General features: G+C 38.4%; 1 protein-coding gene across 9 annotated transcripts in view; it reads right to left on the bottom strand.

The window, feature by feature from the left end:
• diaph2 (diaphanous-related formin 2) overlaps positions 1-16,605 on the bottom strand; it is a 456,526-nt gene that overhangs the window by 161,396 nt on the left and 278,525 nt on the right. For all 9 annotated transcript variants that reach the window (XR_010895340.1, XM_067388324.1, XM_067388359.1 and 6 more), the window contains one exon: positions 12,662-12,901. Coding sequence is in view for 8 of the 9 variants with exons in the window: in XM_067388324.1 (XP_067244425.1) it covers positions 12,662-12,901 (240 nt within the window). In the remaining variant the exon portion in view is untranslated. The remainder of the gene's footprint in view (positions 1-12,661; positions 12,902-16,605) is intronic.

Genomic DNA, 16,605 nt, shown 5'->3' with positions numbered 1-16,605 from the left:
TTCCTGTGTGTGAATTAAAACACACACACACTATTTAAGAGGAAGTAATTGTGAAAGCTCCAGTGCAGATATCAAAACAGGGCCAGTTGCTTTTGCACTGCCGACACTGCATCCAAATCCTAATGTTGTTTTCTTTATTTAAACAGAATTAAGTTTTGCACCCGCTCAGCCACGGGGTGTTTACCAATCAGCCCGCACTGAGCCGCTAACGCGCAGAACAGCGACAGAGCAAGCAGAGAGATAATACACTTTAAAGGCTTTGCCATCCGACGCTGACGACCTCAGCATGCGTACTGCATGCCTGCCTCCTCTGATTTCCACAGCTATCACAGGAAACAAGTCACGCACAGTCTATGTCTTTTAAGAGTGTGAAAAAAAAAAAAAAAAAACTTAGAAAAAAGAAAACATTTCCTTCAAACGTCCTACTCGTTAACTAACTTTGAGCTAGTTTTCTTTGATTTCTAAAATATAGCTTAATGATACAAAACTATCTTCATGATAAGTATTCATGATGCCACAATAAGGTTGAAATTGATGAGTCTAATCTGGACTAAAAATAGTGCCTTAAACAGTTCATGAATTAAAACAATTTTGTCTTTATTTTGTCACCTTCTTTATTCTATTATTCACAGACAGTCATAATGAAAAATGACATATTTTTCAAGCCTAAAACTGAAATGTTTAAAACAAAAGAAGCTTGGTCAGAATAGGTCATTTTTACTACATCACTCCAAATGCAACTTTTAGACTGATGCCACATATGATGCATGTGTGAAACAAATGAAATACATTTTCAGGCTCATCATCAACCTCAGAAAAGCAACTGATTTTTTTTACATTAGTTATTTATATCTCAGGTCACTGAAGTGTATTACTGAACTCTTTGGTGCTCACTGCTCTAATGTGTGTGTGTGTGTGTGTGTGTGTATATATGTAAGCAATAAGGTAAGAGAGGCTGTGCTGTATCGTGAATAAGTCACGGCTGAAGGGTGTTGTTAGGCACAATGCTAAGCGGAGTATAAAACAATACAAATATTAAAGGCAAAAATATGTATCAATACATATCAAAAATATGTAAACTTTCACTCCTTTCGCCAGAAAAAAATAGTCCCTGACCATGAACAGCAACAGAAGTTACATTATTATACCATTAGATGGCGGCAAAGACTGTCTTCATGAGTGTGTCAGTCAGTAGCGAATACTTTTACATTGAAAAGACTGAATTGTTGTGAACATGGAACAAGATGCAACTGGCAAATGCTTTGACTAGCGCTGTCAGTCATGGGAAAACCCCTTAACTGTTAAAAGTACAAGATAATACATCAGACATTTAAACTGATTTTTTATTATGAGCATAGGACTGACCTGAAGGGAAATGCTAAATCTGAATGCAGGTAATAAAATCACTCACTCGATCTTTTTCTCACAATAATCTTTTACATAATACAGTGAGCTTCAATGAACAATATCAATTGAGAACATACAGTTTATGTTGCTAAGAGTGGTTGCTGAGGGTGTTATGTAGTGATACACACAACGTTGGGTGATGCGGTCATAACCATGTTTTATCGTGAATAAAACACATATATTGACCAATCAGAATCAAGGACAGGAACTAACCGTTTTATATAAATGTGTGTGTGTGTGCGCATGTGTAGATGTGTTGCACCTTGAAACAGTGTGCAATATGACAGTCCTCCAGTGATGTTGAAAGATTTCAGTGGCAGTTATTATTGCCAGACTTTCAGTGCTAATCACATCAGCTTAATGGCCAGTGAAGGGAATACCAAATGAGGGCGAATATGTAATGACTGCCGCAAAATCCGAGGCTGCAATAATTGACATGGACATGCGAGGAACATTATATTGGTCTCATTTTCAATGGACATGTAATAGCAAGGTTCATTTCACGAGAGCCAGAATAATGTCCTGAAAATTACATGCAATCCAACCACAAGGGTTTCCATGAACAGCATTTTCATTTGATGCTCAATCTTTTTATGAATAGCATATTTAAAGATTCAGATATTTATTGGCTACAGCCAGATCTCTCACCTTCAGAGGATACATAATTTGACAATAAAGACACCTTGATGGCACGTTTTGCTATGGACAGTGGCTATTATAGTTCCTGTAGTGCAAAAGAGCTAATTGTGGATTATAACAAAGTTGGCAGGAGTAACATCGGCAATAGTCTACCACTGTCACTCTCCATGTGACAAGCACAACAACAACAACAACAAAAGGCATACACTGGAATGAATGACAGGGGCATGTTAAATCAATCTCATGTGAAGAATTACCAAGGGATGGGTGGGTTGGAATGGGAATAGAGAGGGAGGGCAAGCACAAGCGTCTGCCGGTGTCTCCACGTCAGTGCACCGGCAACTTGTTCCGTAATCATTCCCCACTGTGACTGCACTTCTGCTGGAGACGCATGCTGCGAGAGCTAATTAGCACGGCCCTCCACACTGTGTCCGTTCCCCCTCACACACCCCACAGCCAAGCTTCCCCACATCCCTTTCACACGTGTGGGGATGCAACACGCTCACACTTTCATTAGATAGGGATCAATCATCTGCTCACATTGGGTAATCACAATTTAATTTCATGCATTTCAAATTTTAATTTGTTTATTATTATGCCCCAAACTGCCATTACAGAAAGCCACTACTGTGCAGGTTTGTTTTCATCTGCCAAGTAAGATCAGCACTATTTGATGAAATAAAGACGATCTGGGTACAGTTTCCATGTAATGAAGGAGCAGAAGTCTGAGGTCTAAGGTTTGCATGATTCAGCTCATGGAAAATGAAAAACAAATGCTCTGTGCCAAAACATGGTGAGCTGCCTACATAAGTGGTATTTTAAGGCACATTCGCAGGCATACTCCTGACGCAAATTGACCCAAAAGGTAGGCAAATTAATTATACTGCCTACTAAGATACTTTTTTTTTTTTTTTTGGGGGGCCAAAAAAATCAATTCCAGAATGCATTGTGGTTAGGGGGAATAATGAAATGTTGATTAGGAGTACTGTAAGTAATACAATTCTTAAAAAAAAAAAAAAAAAAACAAAAAAAAAAAACTATATACATCAATTGCGAGTTTTGTCTTGATAGTGAGAGCTAATTGTGTGCCACACAAAGTTGCTACCAAAGTAGTGTGTTCCAAATATTTATGCAGTTCCATGAAAGTTAGGGTGCTGTTTTAAGACCCATTTGTCATGATTATGGACTTTCAGTTTCTTTTCATCAGTTTCTTAATTTGTCTATCTTGACCTATTTTTTCAGTTTGTTGGATTTGTCATTTTGTTCACCTGTTGTCATTTAATTAGCTCATTTCCCTGGTGTATACATACTTCCTGTTTGGTTCAGTTCATTGTCTGTCATCATCAGTGTTAAGTTGGTTATGTTTGAGTTTACAATTAAAGACTGTTTCTGAGTTTCCCATGTCTTCCTGAGCTATTTACTATAGCCGAATGTGACACCATTAACACCAAGAAAGATCAATTTAAATATACCTATAAAAAAAAAAAAAAAAAAAAAAAATGTGTCTTTATTTATACCCTGTACATATGAAAGGGTGAATAAGAGATAAATAGAGGGCAAAAAAATGGAAAAAGCATTGACCCTTTAAGAGGTGAAAAACAGAGGTTTAAGATGATTAACCTAATCATTCATTTTATCTGACAAAACTGTGAGCTGATTAGCACAATGTGGTGAAACCTAATGACATCATAAAGCCAGTGCACATGGTGGGCAGATATGCAGCCAACAATTCTGTGAACAGAGGGAAACACAGTATGGAGGCCTGCTGAGAAAGAAAAAGAGAAAGTGAAAGAAAGAGAAAGAGAAAGAGAAAGAGAAAGAGATTTCTATCAAATTAGTGAAGCAGATATTCTTTGGCACGCACCACATCAGTTATGTCAGCTTCTCTGGTAATCTTGTTTGAAATTGAATAATCTAATTTACTTTAAGTTATGATGTTCCACTAATTTTCCAGTCAAGGCACTTCCATTTTGTTACTTCCATGCCTCCTTTCTCTTGTTCTTCTATGCCTGTGTATTATGCTGATGTTCGTTACTTTCTCAGACACAGATGAATCAGGGATTTCTCTCAACAATACTGGTTTTCAAGAGGGGTTCTTTCAGAGGAGAGGCAAGGGAAAAGACAGTGAGTAAAACTGAGACACCTTAGAGAGGCTTCTATTTTGAACAAAAGGTCAAATTAGACAAAAGTGTCTAAGGGGGAAATGGAATATAATAATAATAATAATAATACATTGAAGCTACATTTTCTTTATTATCTTTTACTTTACACAAATACACTAAGAACCCTACAGTAATTGCATGAATTTGAGATCTTTCAAGATGCATTTCACTGGAAATTGCAAACAAATGTCTTTCACTTGTGTGTGTCATTTCATATCTTTACACAAAGAAAAGCAGTGGGTAGAACAAAGCTAAAAGTTGGATGTCACAATGAAAGAGAAAAACTGACCAAACCGGCAAAAAACTGGCAAACCTCCAGGGAATCACAGGATGTAAAAAAATAAATAAATAAATAAAATAAAAAAAAGCTTTATTTATTATTATTTTTTTTTAAATAAGTATATACATACATATATTGTTTTATTAAATAATTAATTATAATATCAAATATACAAATACAATTAATTTAAATTATAAACTATTATGAAATATTTTATTGCATTTTAAAAATATAAAATTAATATAAAATTAAAATTCACACATTTTAATAAAGTGTTTAATTCATTGACAAAGCCATCTGTACATTTTAGAACTTGAAAAAGGGGAACTAACATTAACTAGACAAACACAGTTACCTGCTGATAATCTCATAATGGTCAAATATCGATATTGGTGATACTGGTGTATATCACTATCGGGTTGTACTATCAAGAGTGGAAGTTCCAGGCAGTCATTGTATTGTGGCAGCCTGGCTCTGGACATTGTGCACGGGGAAAATCAGTTTCAGTAAAGCAGAGATATGGTGCTGGATTATGGCAGAAGCGACGATGCACGACAAGCATCAGGTGCCCCTCATCACATGCTGCCAGCAAGGCTTGTTGCGAGACCTCTTGGCCATCCATTGCTGTCATGAGCCTGGAATTAGGCTGCCATTAAGAAAGCCTAGGTGACCGATTTTAAAATGTCATTTACAAGCACAGCCCACACTGTTGTCAGGATAAGCATGGTGAGTCATAGCATTCAAAAAATAAATTGTACTAAAACTATACATTCCTAATTGAAATGTTTCCTCACTGTGATAGTACAAAGGTGTTTTTTGTTTTTTGTTTTTCTCGATACTATAATTTGTATTCAGCCAATATTTCATAAGAATCTCTTTATGAGGATATTGTCAAAGTTAATATGCAAATTTGTTTCTTTTTCCAGAGAGGTACAATGTCTGTGTGTCTGACGGTGCTCAGTCATTTAAAACTGTATTCATAAAGATATAAAGATGGAAAATTATAGAGAAATAGAGAAAGATGGCCTGTCTAGTTTGTATACCTGAATATACCCAATCCACCCGTTTTAATATTCGTTGAAGTATGTTGAGGAGTTCCAGAGAATAACAATCAACCTCCATCGAGACATCCAGAAGATATAAATCCACAAGAACAATTAGCTAATAACAGACATGAGAGACAACGGGGAACAAGAAATCTCAGACCACCTAAAGGACTGTCATCTCTGATTGCTCAATTACACATTTTGCCAAAGGACCTTCAGTTTACAGGCATTGATTGTGCATAGATCTTCACAGCAGTAATTTGTTTTTTTTTTGTTTTTTTAGTCCAAGAAACTATGGGAAAGTCACACTCCAGCACACAGCAGCTGAGGGGCATGGCAGAAGAAAGAGATACCGAGACGCTGATGGCGACTGGCGTATTTTACCTACCAATGGCAGACAGCCTGGACTGGAACGGTAGCCAATAGACTAATCTAAAAGCTCAGACCCTGCCATGAGGCAAGTTTGCTTAGTAAAAATGACAAGTGAAAATCAGAGAGCCTCAGGCTACACCTCTGGCAGTTTTGGGGTGGGGAGTGAGGTAGCTCAGGGAGTTCATTTGTCCGTGAGCTCACTATCCATGCCATCTGTGAGAAAGACATCCGGTGCTGGGAGAATCTCTAACAAGCTGAGAAATGACGAAGAGATACTGTGAACATATATGAGGGAGAATTTTCAACCTAGTATATTTCACTTTCTTCTGTTCAATCTACAAGTTGCCAACATAAACACTGGAATTACGAAGTTGTGCCAGCTGAACACATCCGATCTGTTTAACAAAGTGCAAAACATTGTAAAACATTGTTTTAAAAAGCCAAAATAAAGGTTCACTCTTCATAAACTCTTCTGACATCTCTACTGGAAAGTATCGTGCTTAAACAACCCAAAAAGCAGAGAGCAAATCCAGATTTAATGACTATTATCTGTAATTTAACACCTTTTCATGCTTGTAGCTTTGAAAGGGGCTTTGCTGTGGAGTAAGCCTTTTCCCACATGGTTGATTTCATTTGAAGTTGCCATAATCTTTGTGTGCATTCCTCTGAGTCTACCTTTCCTGAAATATGTCAAATGTTCGCTACAGAAGTTACTTTTTTGAAAAGTATATGACAAGGAGTCAAGAATCCACAACAGAAGGTTACTTTCTACACTCACACATACTTCTGTAAGATTAAAGTTAACTGAAGCTTAAAAGAGCCGAGATACCTTGTGTGTGTCTGAGAGATGATGGTCAAAGGTACTGGATCTCCATAGATGAAAACACGCTTCATCCATGCTCCCCCCAAAAAACAGACATGGCTCAGGCTCTGTTCAAATTTTTATTTGATATACAGACCCAAAAAATTGCATTCAACCACATATTCAGGATTCAGTTGGACTAAATGTTTGAAGAGGTGTAATAAAAAAAAAAAAAAAAGGCCATTTAACTTGACCATGAAGGAAAGGTCCCCGTTAATATTTACAGTGGTTGTGGCCCAGAATTAACTAAATTTTTTTTCTTTTTCTTTTTACTACGTAAAAATGTATTACATTTATTGGAATGTCCAATAAAGTTAAAGCTGCAGTCCACAACTTTTTTTTTTGGTTAAAAATTATCCAAAATCAACTTTTGAACAAGTACATAACCAGCCAGTGTTCAAAACTATCCAATTATCTTGTCTCGATTCACGACGGTTAGCTTGTAATAATGTTTTATAATAAGAGCGAACTGGCGGATTTCCGTGGGAAATTCAAGCATGCAGCAGTTCCTCTGTGCGTCATTACGTCACGTCCGTAAACAGAAAGGAGTCCCGTCGAGAGGCTCAGTTAAATCATATGAGGAAGCTGCCGGTAGCGGCACGTTTATAGCCTTTTCTCACAGCAGCTGAAATAATTAAACTTTTCATTTTGATGGCGGATTATAATCCAGAAAGGTCCAAATGACAATCATCAGTGACAACTGTAGATTCACCCGTAGTCAAAAAGCAAAAAACTTTGAACTGTGGAGTGGATACAGACATTGAAATCTACAGGTAACGCTAATACACACTAAATACACAGTCACGCAGTGCTGATGTTGTTAACATTAACAATTTGAGAACAATATAACAGTAATAATAATTTGCACGGTTTGGTGTGATCAGAGCTAAGCAATCGTTAGATTTAATCATCATTGGCAGCGTGATTTATTGTAGGCCTAATGTTTTTTTCCTCAGTTGGTCAAAACAAAAGTGGCAGAAATGTTACTTACTTGTTCAGATGATATTTTCCAGTGAAAATTCTTATATTGGTCACACTTTCAAGATGTAGAATCTGTGATTCTGAAGTTCAGTATCCACACCGGTGCGGTGACCGACAGCAAACATTAGATTTATCCGCGCTGACGAGCTGTGCCGAGGCACAACGCACATACAGATAACTGTTCCGCATATGACTGCAATCGCATGTTTCAAACAGAGATGGCAACAAAGAGGAAAAACTGCGGACAGCAGCTTTAACTCTGCTTTACAAAACAATGGGTTTAGGTATAGCACAGTCTACACATTTTAACCATACCGGCACTGAATATATTTTATACATGTCTGAATGGAGTGACTTCTGTGTTTAGAACTGCAGGTATCACTGTTGACTCTGTTTACCACTGCCTGAAAATTGACATAACACTGTGTGTCACACCTCTAACTGCTAATCTCACTGGTGGTGGTGACTATGGTTGGTTGTTTCTTTTATAACACCAAATGTTTAAAGAAAAGCAGAAGGGCTTGAACACAGCAGCATTTTTTTTTTTCTTTTTTTTTTTTTTTTTTCTTTCAAGCCAGTTCTGAGCTGACAGCAATATTAACTTGTAAAAAATCTTCTGGAATATGCAAATAAGATCTACAGCTGGTACCAAGTGTGACTGAGAGAGTCACGGATCACGGGTCAGCCCCCGACCGGCCCTCCCTGATGAGCTCGTTAGCAAGCTGAGGTCTGCCATGTAGGGGGCCATTTAGTTGACTGAACTGATTGAGAATGTGGACATTTCCCTTTTGTCCATCAATAACTGCCCAATCAGTGGTCAAGCAAAAAGCTGTCCACACTGCAGGCACTTTACTAATGTTCAGTAAATGTGAGTCTGACCAGTATTAACCAATATGAATGCAATATTTGTCAGCTCAAATAAAAGACTTAAGGGAGGAAGGGAGGAAGGAAGGAAGGAATGCTGACATACTGAATCATTAGACCACTTATGGCTCATTTCCACTAAGCGGTACGGTACCAATTTTTGCCATTTCCATTGTTAGAAGTTGTGAATGGTAACCTAATTCTGAACCGTACAGTACCACTTTTTTGGGACCCTTCCGTTAGGGTACCTAGCACAATAGTACCAATAGTATTGGTACCGGGTGGAGCTACACTCACTACAGAACATTCATTGGTTGACAGAATACCATTGATTGGTTGACACAATACCATTGCAACATTGTCTATTTTTTGGAAATTAATCCTTGCAGCCTTCAGCCTTTGCTCAAACAAAGCTGCTGTATGTCATTCATTGTTGTTTACTGTCACTTTCTTCTTCACAAGATAATTATGTCGGTCACTTTCCGGCATACACCACGCCTATCAAGTAAGGGTAATGTTGGTGGTGGAAATGCAAGCCGAATCAAGGTTTACCATCCCAAATCATACTGTACTGTACTGAACCGTACTGCTCGGTGGAAACGAGCCCTAAAATATAGAAATAAAAATAAGGGGAAAGGGACAGAAAAAAAAGGAAGGAAGGCAGGAAGGAAGGAAGGAAAGAAAAAAAAAACTTGTGTTAAAAACTTATTTATGGTGCAACACAGAGTCAGAGAACAGCCGATGAGAGAGGTCTGATGACAGTGTGTAAGTCCGCTACTGTGAGACCCAAGGACAGGATTCACGATGAGGTCAGAGGAAATACAGCAGAGCGACGAGTTCGGATGACCACTGGATTCTCGCTCGCTCAACTGCCCATGCTCAGGACAAGGTCACCCATCAGGGGTGTCCTCCCTCTGGGCCATAACACCATCCAACACAAACATGGGGGAAATAAATAAATAAACAAACTAATGCCCATGTCACCTCCAAAACACCCATACTTAAAACATCTCAATGAGAAAACTCCACCTGGTTTGGCATTGAGCCCATTCAAATGCTAACCAAGAACCAGATATACACTGGAAGTAATTGAGTGCATAAGTGCAGTGATGAACATAAAAAAAAAAATAAAAAAAAAATCAGATGAGCTGACAGAGAGAGGTGAAGGACTTCCTTTTGAAATGTGCATGCACATGGTTTTCGTCAATGTAAACTTCATCTTAATTTTTAATCAAATACCAATTTACATGCAAGCACACTTTAAAAGAAAGTGAGATGGTCATTAAGGGTTTTGATGTTTATGAGCACAAGAGTGTGATGGTACTGGGGTGTTTTAGAGAGTGGTATAAAAGTGAACACTGATTAAAGCTCAAACTATAAAACTGTTAAAATAAACTGTTGCAGCTTTTTTGAAAAATTACTTGTGTTAAACTGTAATTCAGTAACCTTGTGGAACACAATTTATCAGCACTCAAAAATAAATTATTGAACATAGGGAAAAGTGAGAACAACCATTCAGCTATGCCACAACTGGCTCCAGCTTAAACCCCCGTGGTTGGGACACCTGTGTCCCAGCAGCATCTGGGACACCTCCGAATAGATGACAAGGCCAGCAAAGAGATGTAACTAAGAGTGACGGTGTAGCTCTGGCTGCCTGGGAACACCGGCAGGGGGGTGGCTGTCTTTCATAGCGGGACCAAATGGCTTTGCTATCCAAATCAGCTTGTAAAACACACAGCCAGATGTCCATCTTACATACACAACAAGAGCAGTTAAAGCTTTCATACACATTCTGGTAACGGTTACAACAATCTCAGTAGGGAGGCCTACCTGCCAGCTCTTTAAATAATCTCTGAAACACAAACTCAAAGTATTAGACTAGATGATATTCTGAAGAATAGCACACTGTCATTTGGTGTAGAATTGTCAAGTTTGTCTATAACAACAATCAATAAACCAAGACAGCTATTGCACCTAACACCTAACTCATGTTGCTCTACACCCGTAAGACCTTCGTTCATCTTCGGAAATCAACTTAAGATATTTTTTGATGAAGTCGGATGGCTCAATGAAGCCTGCATTGTCAGCAAGTTAATTTACTAAGCCATCGGAATTCATCAAAAAATATCTTAATTTTTGTGAAGATGAACAAAGGTCTTACGAGTGTAGAACGACATGAGGGTGAGTAATAAATGGCATTATTTTCATTTTTGGGTGAACTAACCCTTTAAGGGGCATTGTGCCTGTAAGATGAGTATTCCAAGTTGCTTTGGATAAAAGTATCTGCTAAATACTGAGTAGTGAAGTAGAAGCTTTTTGATCTCGTACCCAAAAGATTGTAGATTCAAACCCCTTGTGATCCATGAGCTATCACCATTTCCATAAAGTTCTCCAGAATATTATTTTGTTTCTCAATTATAAGAACACAAAGAACGGACCTGCCAGGCTACCTTGAAAGGACAAACTTGGAAGGATACGAGAACACAGAACGCATCTTTGTGAGATTTGAGATGTGCTGTGATCTTGTTGCTCAACTGATCATTCAGAACATATTAGGCAAGTAGAACAGCACTATTCAATGAGCAATAAATAACACAAAACATTACAGATGTCATAACCTAATAAAATATTTAATAGAGTATTTGTGTAAATGAATATGTATACTTAATGTTACACTTAATATTACACTTAATGATACACTTGTCAACATTAAGATTCTTTTAAATATGTCAAATAAAAATACTGAAGGCTTTCTCCAGGTATTGAAACTGTATTAAATTTATGCCAAACAAAATGACAAATGTTTACTTGCACGAGCCGTCACATATTTGCGTAAATGTCTTAAGTGAGAACAAGAGATTTTTAAAGCTTACAGGCTATCATATGTCGCCCGCTCGCGATGATTTTTTTTAACGGTTTGATTTGATTTGTAACGGTGTGCACTCAATGCATCCTTGATATCATAAACACATCCGGGAACTTTCATGCGTCTGTACTTCTATTCTGTATAAAAGTGCCCCTTTTATGGATTTTTTAAAATGACCTTTCATGCAATGTGTAATTTAACTGTATGTGAATGTAAACAGTCTGCAAAATGTAAAGCTTAAATTTGATTTACTTTATTACTGTCTTATTGAAATACTTTTGCTAATTAGTTGTGGGCCTACTATTACCTAAAAATGTGTCCATTAATTCAGACTGTCTGTCTTTCTTACTACTTTGAGTAATGATAAAGGATGGAGCGAGATTGGTTTTACAAACTTTAATGTTACATCAGTCACTTGTGTTAGTGCTTGGCTAACGTATACACTGTTATTGATACTGTTAATTATGGAGCTCCCACACGTGCACCACAATGAATTAGAAATGTACACATTGGTTTGTTGATGGACTTGTTAACGCTAATGGTGAGGAATTAAAGTTGCATAATCTCATGATGAATGTCAAACTGAGTAGCGTATCACTGAGAAACATCCTGCTCAAGTCGTCCTTGCAATTGGAGGTTTGGGTTGAATAACTAGTTCTTCCAATGTTTCATCATCAGACTCGTGTTCAGATTGATATGGTAAAATTAACGCCATCGTTATGTCTTTACAGTGCAATCGCTGAGCTTCAGGAAGCCACTGGAGCTGAATCAGTTACGGCAATGTGTGTTTGTTTCCGACTTGTGCTGTAAGCGGTAGACCAATCACAACAGACCGTCTGGCCAATCAGAGCAGAGCAGTCTCGAGGAAAGAGAGACTGTTTCCTCCGAGTCGTTTGATAATTAATGAAAAAATGTGGTGATGTGCAATGTATATTATGAGAAAATTAAGGTGATTTTTTGATCTTTGATGCATGTAAACCTGCTGTAGGAGACCTCCTACACAGAATTAAGAACCTTTCAAATAGCACAATGGGGGCACTTTAAAACTGGACTTTGACCATTGATAATGACATAGTAGGATAACACAAGGACACAATAACGCATGAGCTTTTGTGATTGTAATTTAAGCACATATAGTGTAGTTTCAGAAACAGATAAAAGGGATTCAGTTTGGTTTGGTACCTTGCAGAGGAAGCTGATGTTGAAGCCGAATGTCTGAGCATTTCTGGAGCCAGCGTTCATGTAATTCCCGACCAATAGCACCATCTCCAAGAGCATGCTGAAACCGTCGCTCTTCTTTACCTCCTCGCAAGCGAATGTCACATTCATGATATCCGGCCGGATGTTGTTCACCTGCTCCTCAAACGTCAGCTTGAACAGGATCCCATTCAGTCGAGGACGCAGCATCTTGACCGAGCTCATCTGAAATGGAGAAAGAACAACTTAAACTTACACACCCTCAGTTATCACAATGCATTACGTGTAGTATTACGTGTGGAATATGAAATATTTGAGAATGAGGCCAGTTATTCAATCCGTTTTATGACTAAATAGCTATTTAGATATTGATTAGCATTTTCCAACAGACTGAACAGCCTAAAGCGGAAAAGGAGCAGCAAATTACTGCATTTAGAGTAAAGATCACAAAAAATCTTTTTTTTTTTCCTTAAAAAGCAGCACACTTGATGAATCATTCACAATAAAACCAGCCATGGCACGGTGTCAAAGAAAAAGAAAGAAAGAACAAAAGAAACCATAAATAAATTAAGCAGTTACTCGCACAATTGTGTTAACGCTGTAAACAGAAATTTTGCAACAAATCTTGTACGAATAAATGTCAGATTCTGCCGTTCACCTATAATTACATTTAACCGTAATAACAGCAACAATGTAACTGTTTCTGGTGCTGGAGTGAGATGACATTTCAGTTTAAAGACAGCAAGGAGGAGGAGGAGAGGAAGAAACAAGGAGACAAAAACAACAACATGGATCCTACAGGAGCAGCTTGTTGAGGAGGGCGACCTCAGACACTCTCGCTCCAGATTTCTGCATAATCTGATGCTCGCAGGCAGCCCAGAGATGCAGTCAGGATGTACCATTACCGCTCACATTTATTCATCTTTATGAGCAAGTTGTCGATCAAAAAACCCAGAACCGGCCTCACGCCCCCATGCACCGCCCCACCCCACCTCCTCCCTGCACATCCAGATTTGATTTCTCTGTATAAGAGGAAATCACAATAAAAGAGGGTGAGTTGGTGACAGCTCTGGAGGGAGACGAGCTGAGAGTGACTTATTTCCCCAAGGAACTGTGCAAGGTGGTGTTGATGAGGTGCTTCCACAGGCTGCCTGTATATTACCCGCCTTGAGCGCAGTCACAGGAGGAGACTGTCACAACGTGCTTCATTACACCCTCCAAAGACACAGGTAGTGAAAGACACAACACAGATCGAGAGCGAAAAGCCTTTTCTGTTACCCAGCACTGAATTGATTCCTATGTGAATCTGCTGTCAAAGGCAGGTTTGTCAGACACACCGTAATATCAGTGAAGGAATGTATACGAGTCAACCTAGAAAAGATCTGTTAATGACAGGACTACATCGAACTGCAACCGTAAGGAAGAGTTGCTATGTAAAAGAAAAATGATTTGGAGTGCTTAAAGAAATCGTTCACCCAAAAATGAAAATTCTGTCATCATTTGTTCACCCTCGTGTTATTCCAAAGGAGATGTTAGGCGGAATGTTCTTGTCTATACAAAGAAAGAAAATAAGAGCCTGCATCAGCTCCAAATACATGAACTTGGCTGAATGCAAAAAAAGAAAAATATTTATTAGTTTTATTTTATTACATTTGTGCTCAATACAAAAAAAAAAAAAAAAAAAAAAAAAGAAGGTCGCCAGATGTCATGACAATGATAAAGTTTATGCTAGCCACTTTTGGTTACTGTTTTATTTAGTTAAAGTCCCTGTAAAGTCATTTTAAAGTATGTGTTTTGAGCTTTTCACACCACAGAAAAATGTGTTATTAACCACCCAGCCAAATTTGAATGATTAAAAAAATCTGCAAGTAAATGAAATAAGTTATCAAAATCTCGAAAAAATAGGCGTCGCTCTTTGCTCTCAAACGCTAGGGGCGTGTCCGCTGTCGGCGCTGAAACCACACCCACTCGCGAGAGCTGCCGTCTCAACTTACTTGTCTAATGAGTCAAACATACTGATGCATATAAACAAAAGAATCACGTTTGAGGGTTGCACATTTTAGTAGAGTTACTGTGGACTACCTACTAATTATAACTTACGCAAACTCGGTAACTTACACTCTTTGGTGGGCACGTAGCCTACCGCCGGACTGTTGTCGAGTCGACAAATGACGGTGCCGCGAGACGGAAGGAAATAAGAAGACCGAGCTGTATTGTATATTATAACAACCATGTTATATGCATTTGCGTGACGAAGGCATTACTAGCTAAATGTACAAAGGGCTGTATGACTGTAATGACACTCGAGACCATAGGCTCGAGACACAGCGAGTGAACCTGTAGAGGCGGCGCCACGCTCGGTGCGTCATCGACAGTTATATAGTGTTAGGGGAGGGGCTATGCTCGAGGGACGATGTGCGTCATTAGACCCCCGTTTTAGCTCCGCCCAAAAAATCCTGAGCAGAGACTTGGTGAAAAACTGTTTAACGCTCTAACTTCACAATTAAGCATTACTCAATTCACACACTTTGTAATGTGTTTTAGCAATACATTTGTAACATTTATAAAGTGTTTAGAAAGAATTCTCAGAATTGACTTTACAGGGACTTTAAACTCAAGGTCACTTACCAAAGTTGCAAGACTTACAATCCATTGATTAAGCTGTCAGTATATACTGGAATTGGCAAGCAAAGTAGGTAAAAACCTATTTTAATTGAACATAAACAAGTGAACATAAACATATATATTTTTTTTTTTTTCTCTTTTTTTGTGTCTTGGATGAAAATGGAAGAAAGAAAGCGATATGGGGTTTGGAACGACACAAGGTGATTAAATGATGACAGAATTGTTCACTTTTGGGTGAACTATTCATTTAGTCCAGGTGCAAATCTCATCAAGTGAAGGCCTGTGCACTGCACAAAAAAACTGATTTAGAGAGAAGCTTAAATATTTGAGACAATGTCAAGACAAAGGCCAATGCTAATGGGATTTGGTCAATATAGGAAGTAAGTCTAAAAGTCTTTCCAGTTTAAGAACTCAGGGCCTAATCATGCTCTGTAGTAAAATAAAGCTCTGCCTCACTCTTTATTATTCATCAAAATCATAGCTTCTGTCAGTCACAACCAGGCTACCAGATTTGACTTGTCATAAAAAATGCCCTTTATATTCTTGGCCTTTTAATTATACATTACACAGTCTCTTTATATATTGAATAGCGCTGATCCTGCATGGAGCCTGAAGGCAGTCTTCTTTCTCCTGTGTACTCCCTCTCCGTCTATGCCTAATTTCCCGCTGTCCCCCATTCCGCTTTTCAGCTCAAAATCCTTCACACGGAAGTAGAGAGCTATTGGTGTGAACAACAACAGAAATGGAAAGGAGGGTGATTTTAGTATCAGAGAGAGAGACTGAAGGAAAGAAATTGGCGGAAGTGGAACAGAGATGTGTGAAGGGTTATGCACTGGAGTGTGACGAAAGTAGAGGAGAAATAGTGAACCGGAGCCAAAAGGGAGAGAGAGTGAAATAGAAGGGAAGAAAGGTCTAAGAAAATGAGACGGATAAAATCAATAGGCAGCTGGAATGCTTTTTAGTGTGTGACTCCCCCATTTTCACCAAATTATTGGTGCTGGTGCCAGGTCCAGTGTTTGGCTGTTGATTATAATTGTAGCGATCACATTTTGTACCACAGTTTTGTTTGGCTTCTGATGTTGTTATTTCTCCAATTGGAAAGTGTACGGAATGATTCCAAGCTCTGGGTCTGGCACCTGCACCTTGTCTCTGGACAAGGCTGTATTCCAGACTCAAACATTGACCAATAATGAAATATTAGGACATTTAGGACCCAAATTACTTTAGTTGCTAAATAACAAAATTGTTCAAAACACATGGTTGTTCATAGTGTCATCCATATTCATCTATTGATTGGCCATTGA

The sequence above is a fragment of the Chanodichthys erythropterus genome, chromosome 1, assembly GCF_024489055.1.
Source record: "Chanodichthys erythropterus isolate Z2021 chromosome 1, ASM2448905v1, whole genome shotgun sequence".
Taxonomy (NCBI): domain Eukaryota; kingdom Metazoa; phylum Chordata; class Actinopteri; order Cypriniformes; family Xenocyprididae; genus Chanodichthys; species Chanodichthys erythropterus.
Note: the sequence above shows the minus strand (reverse complement) of the source record. Positions and strands in the feature narration are given on the sequence as shown.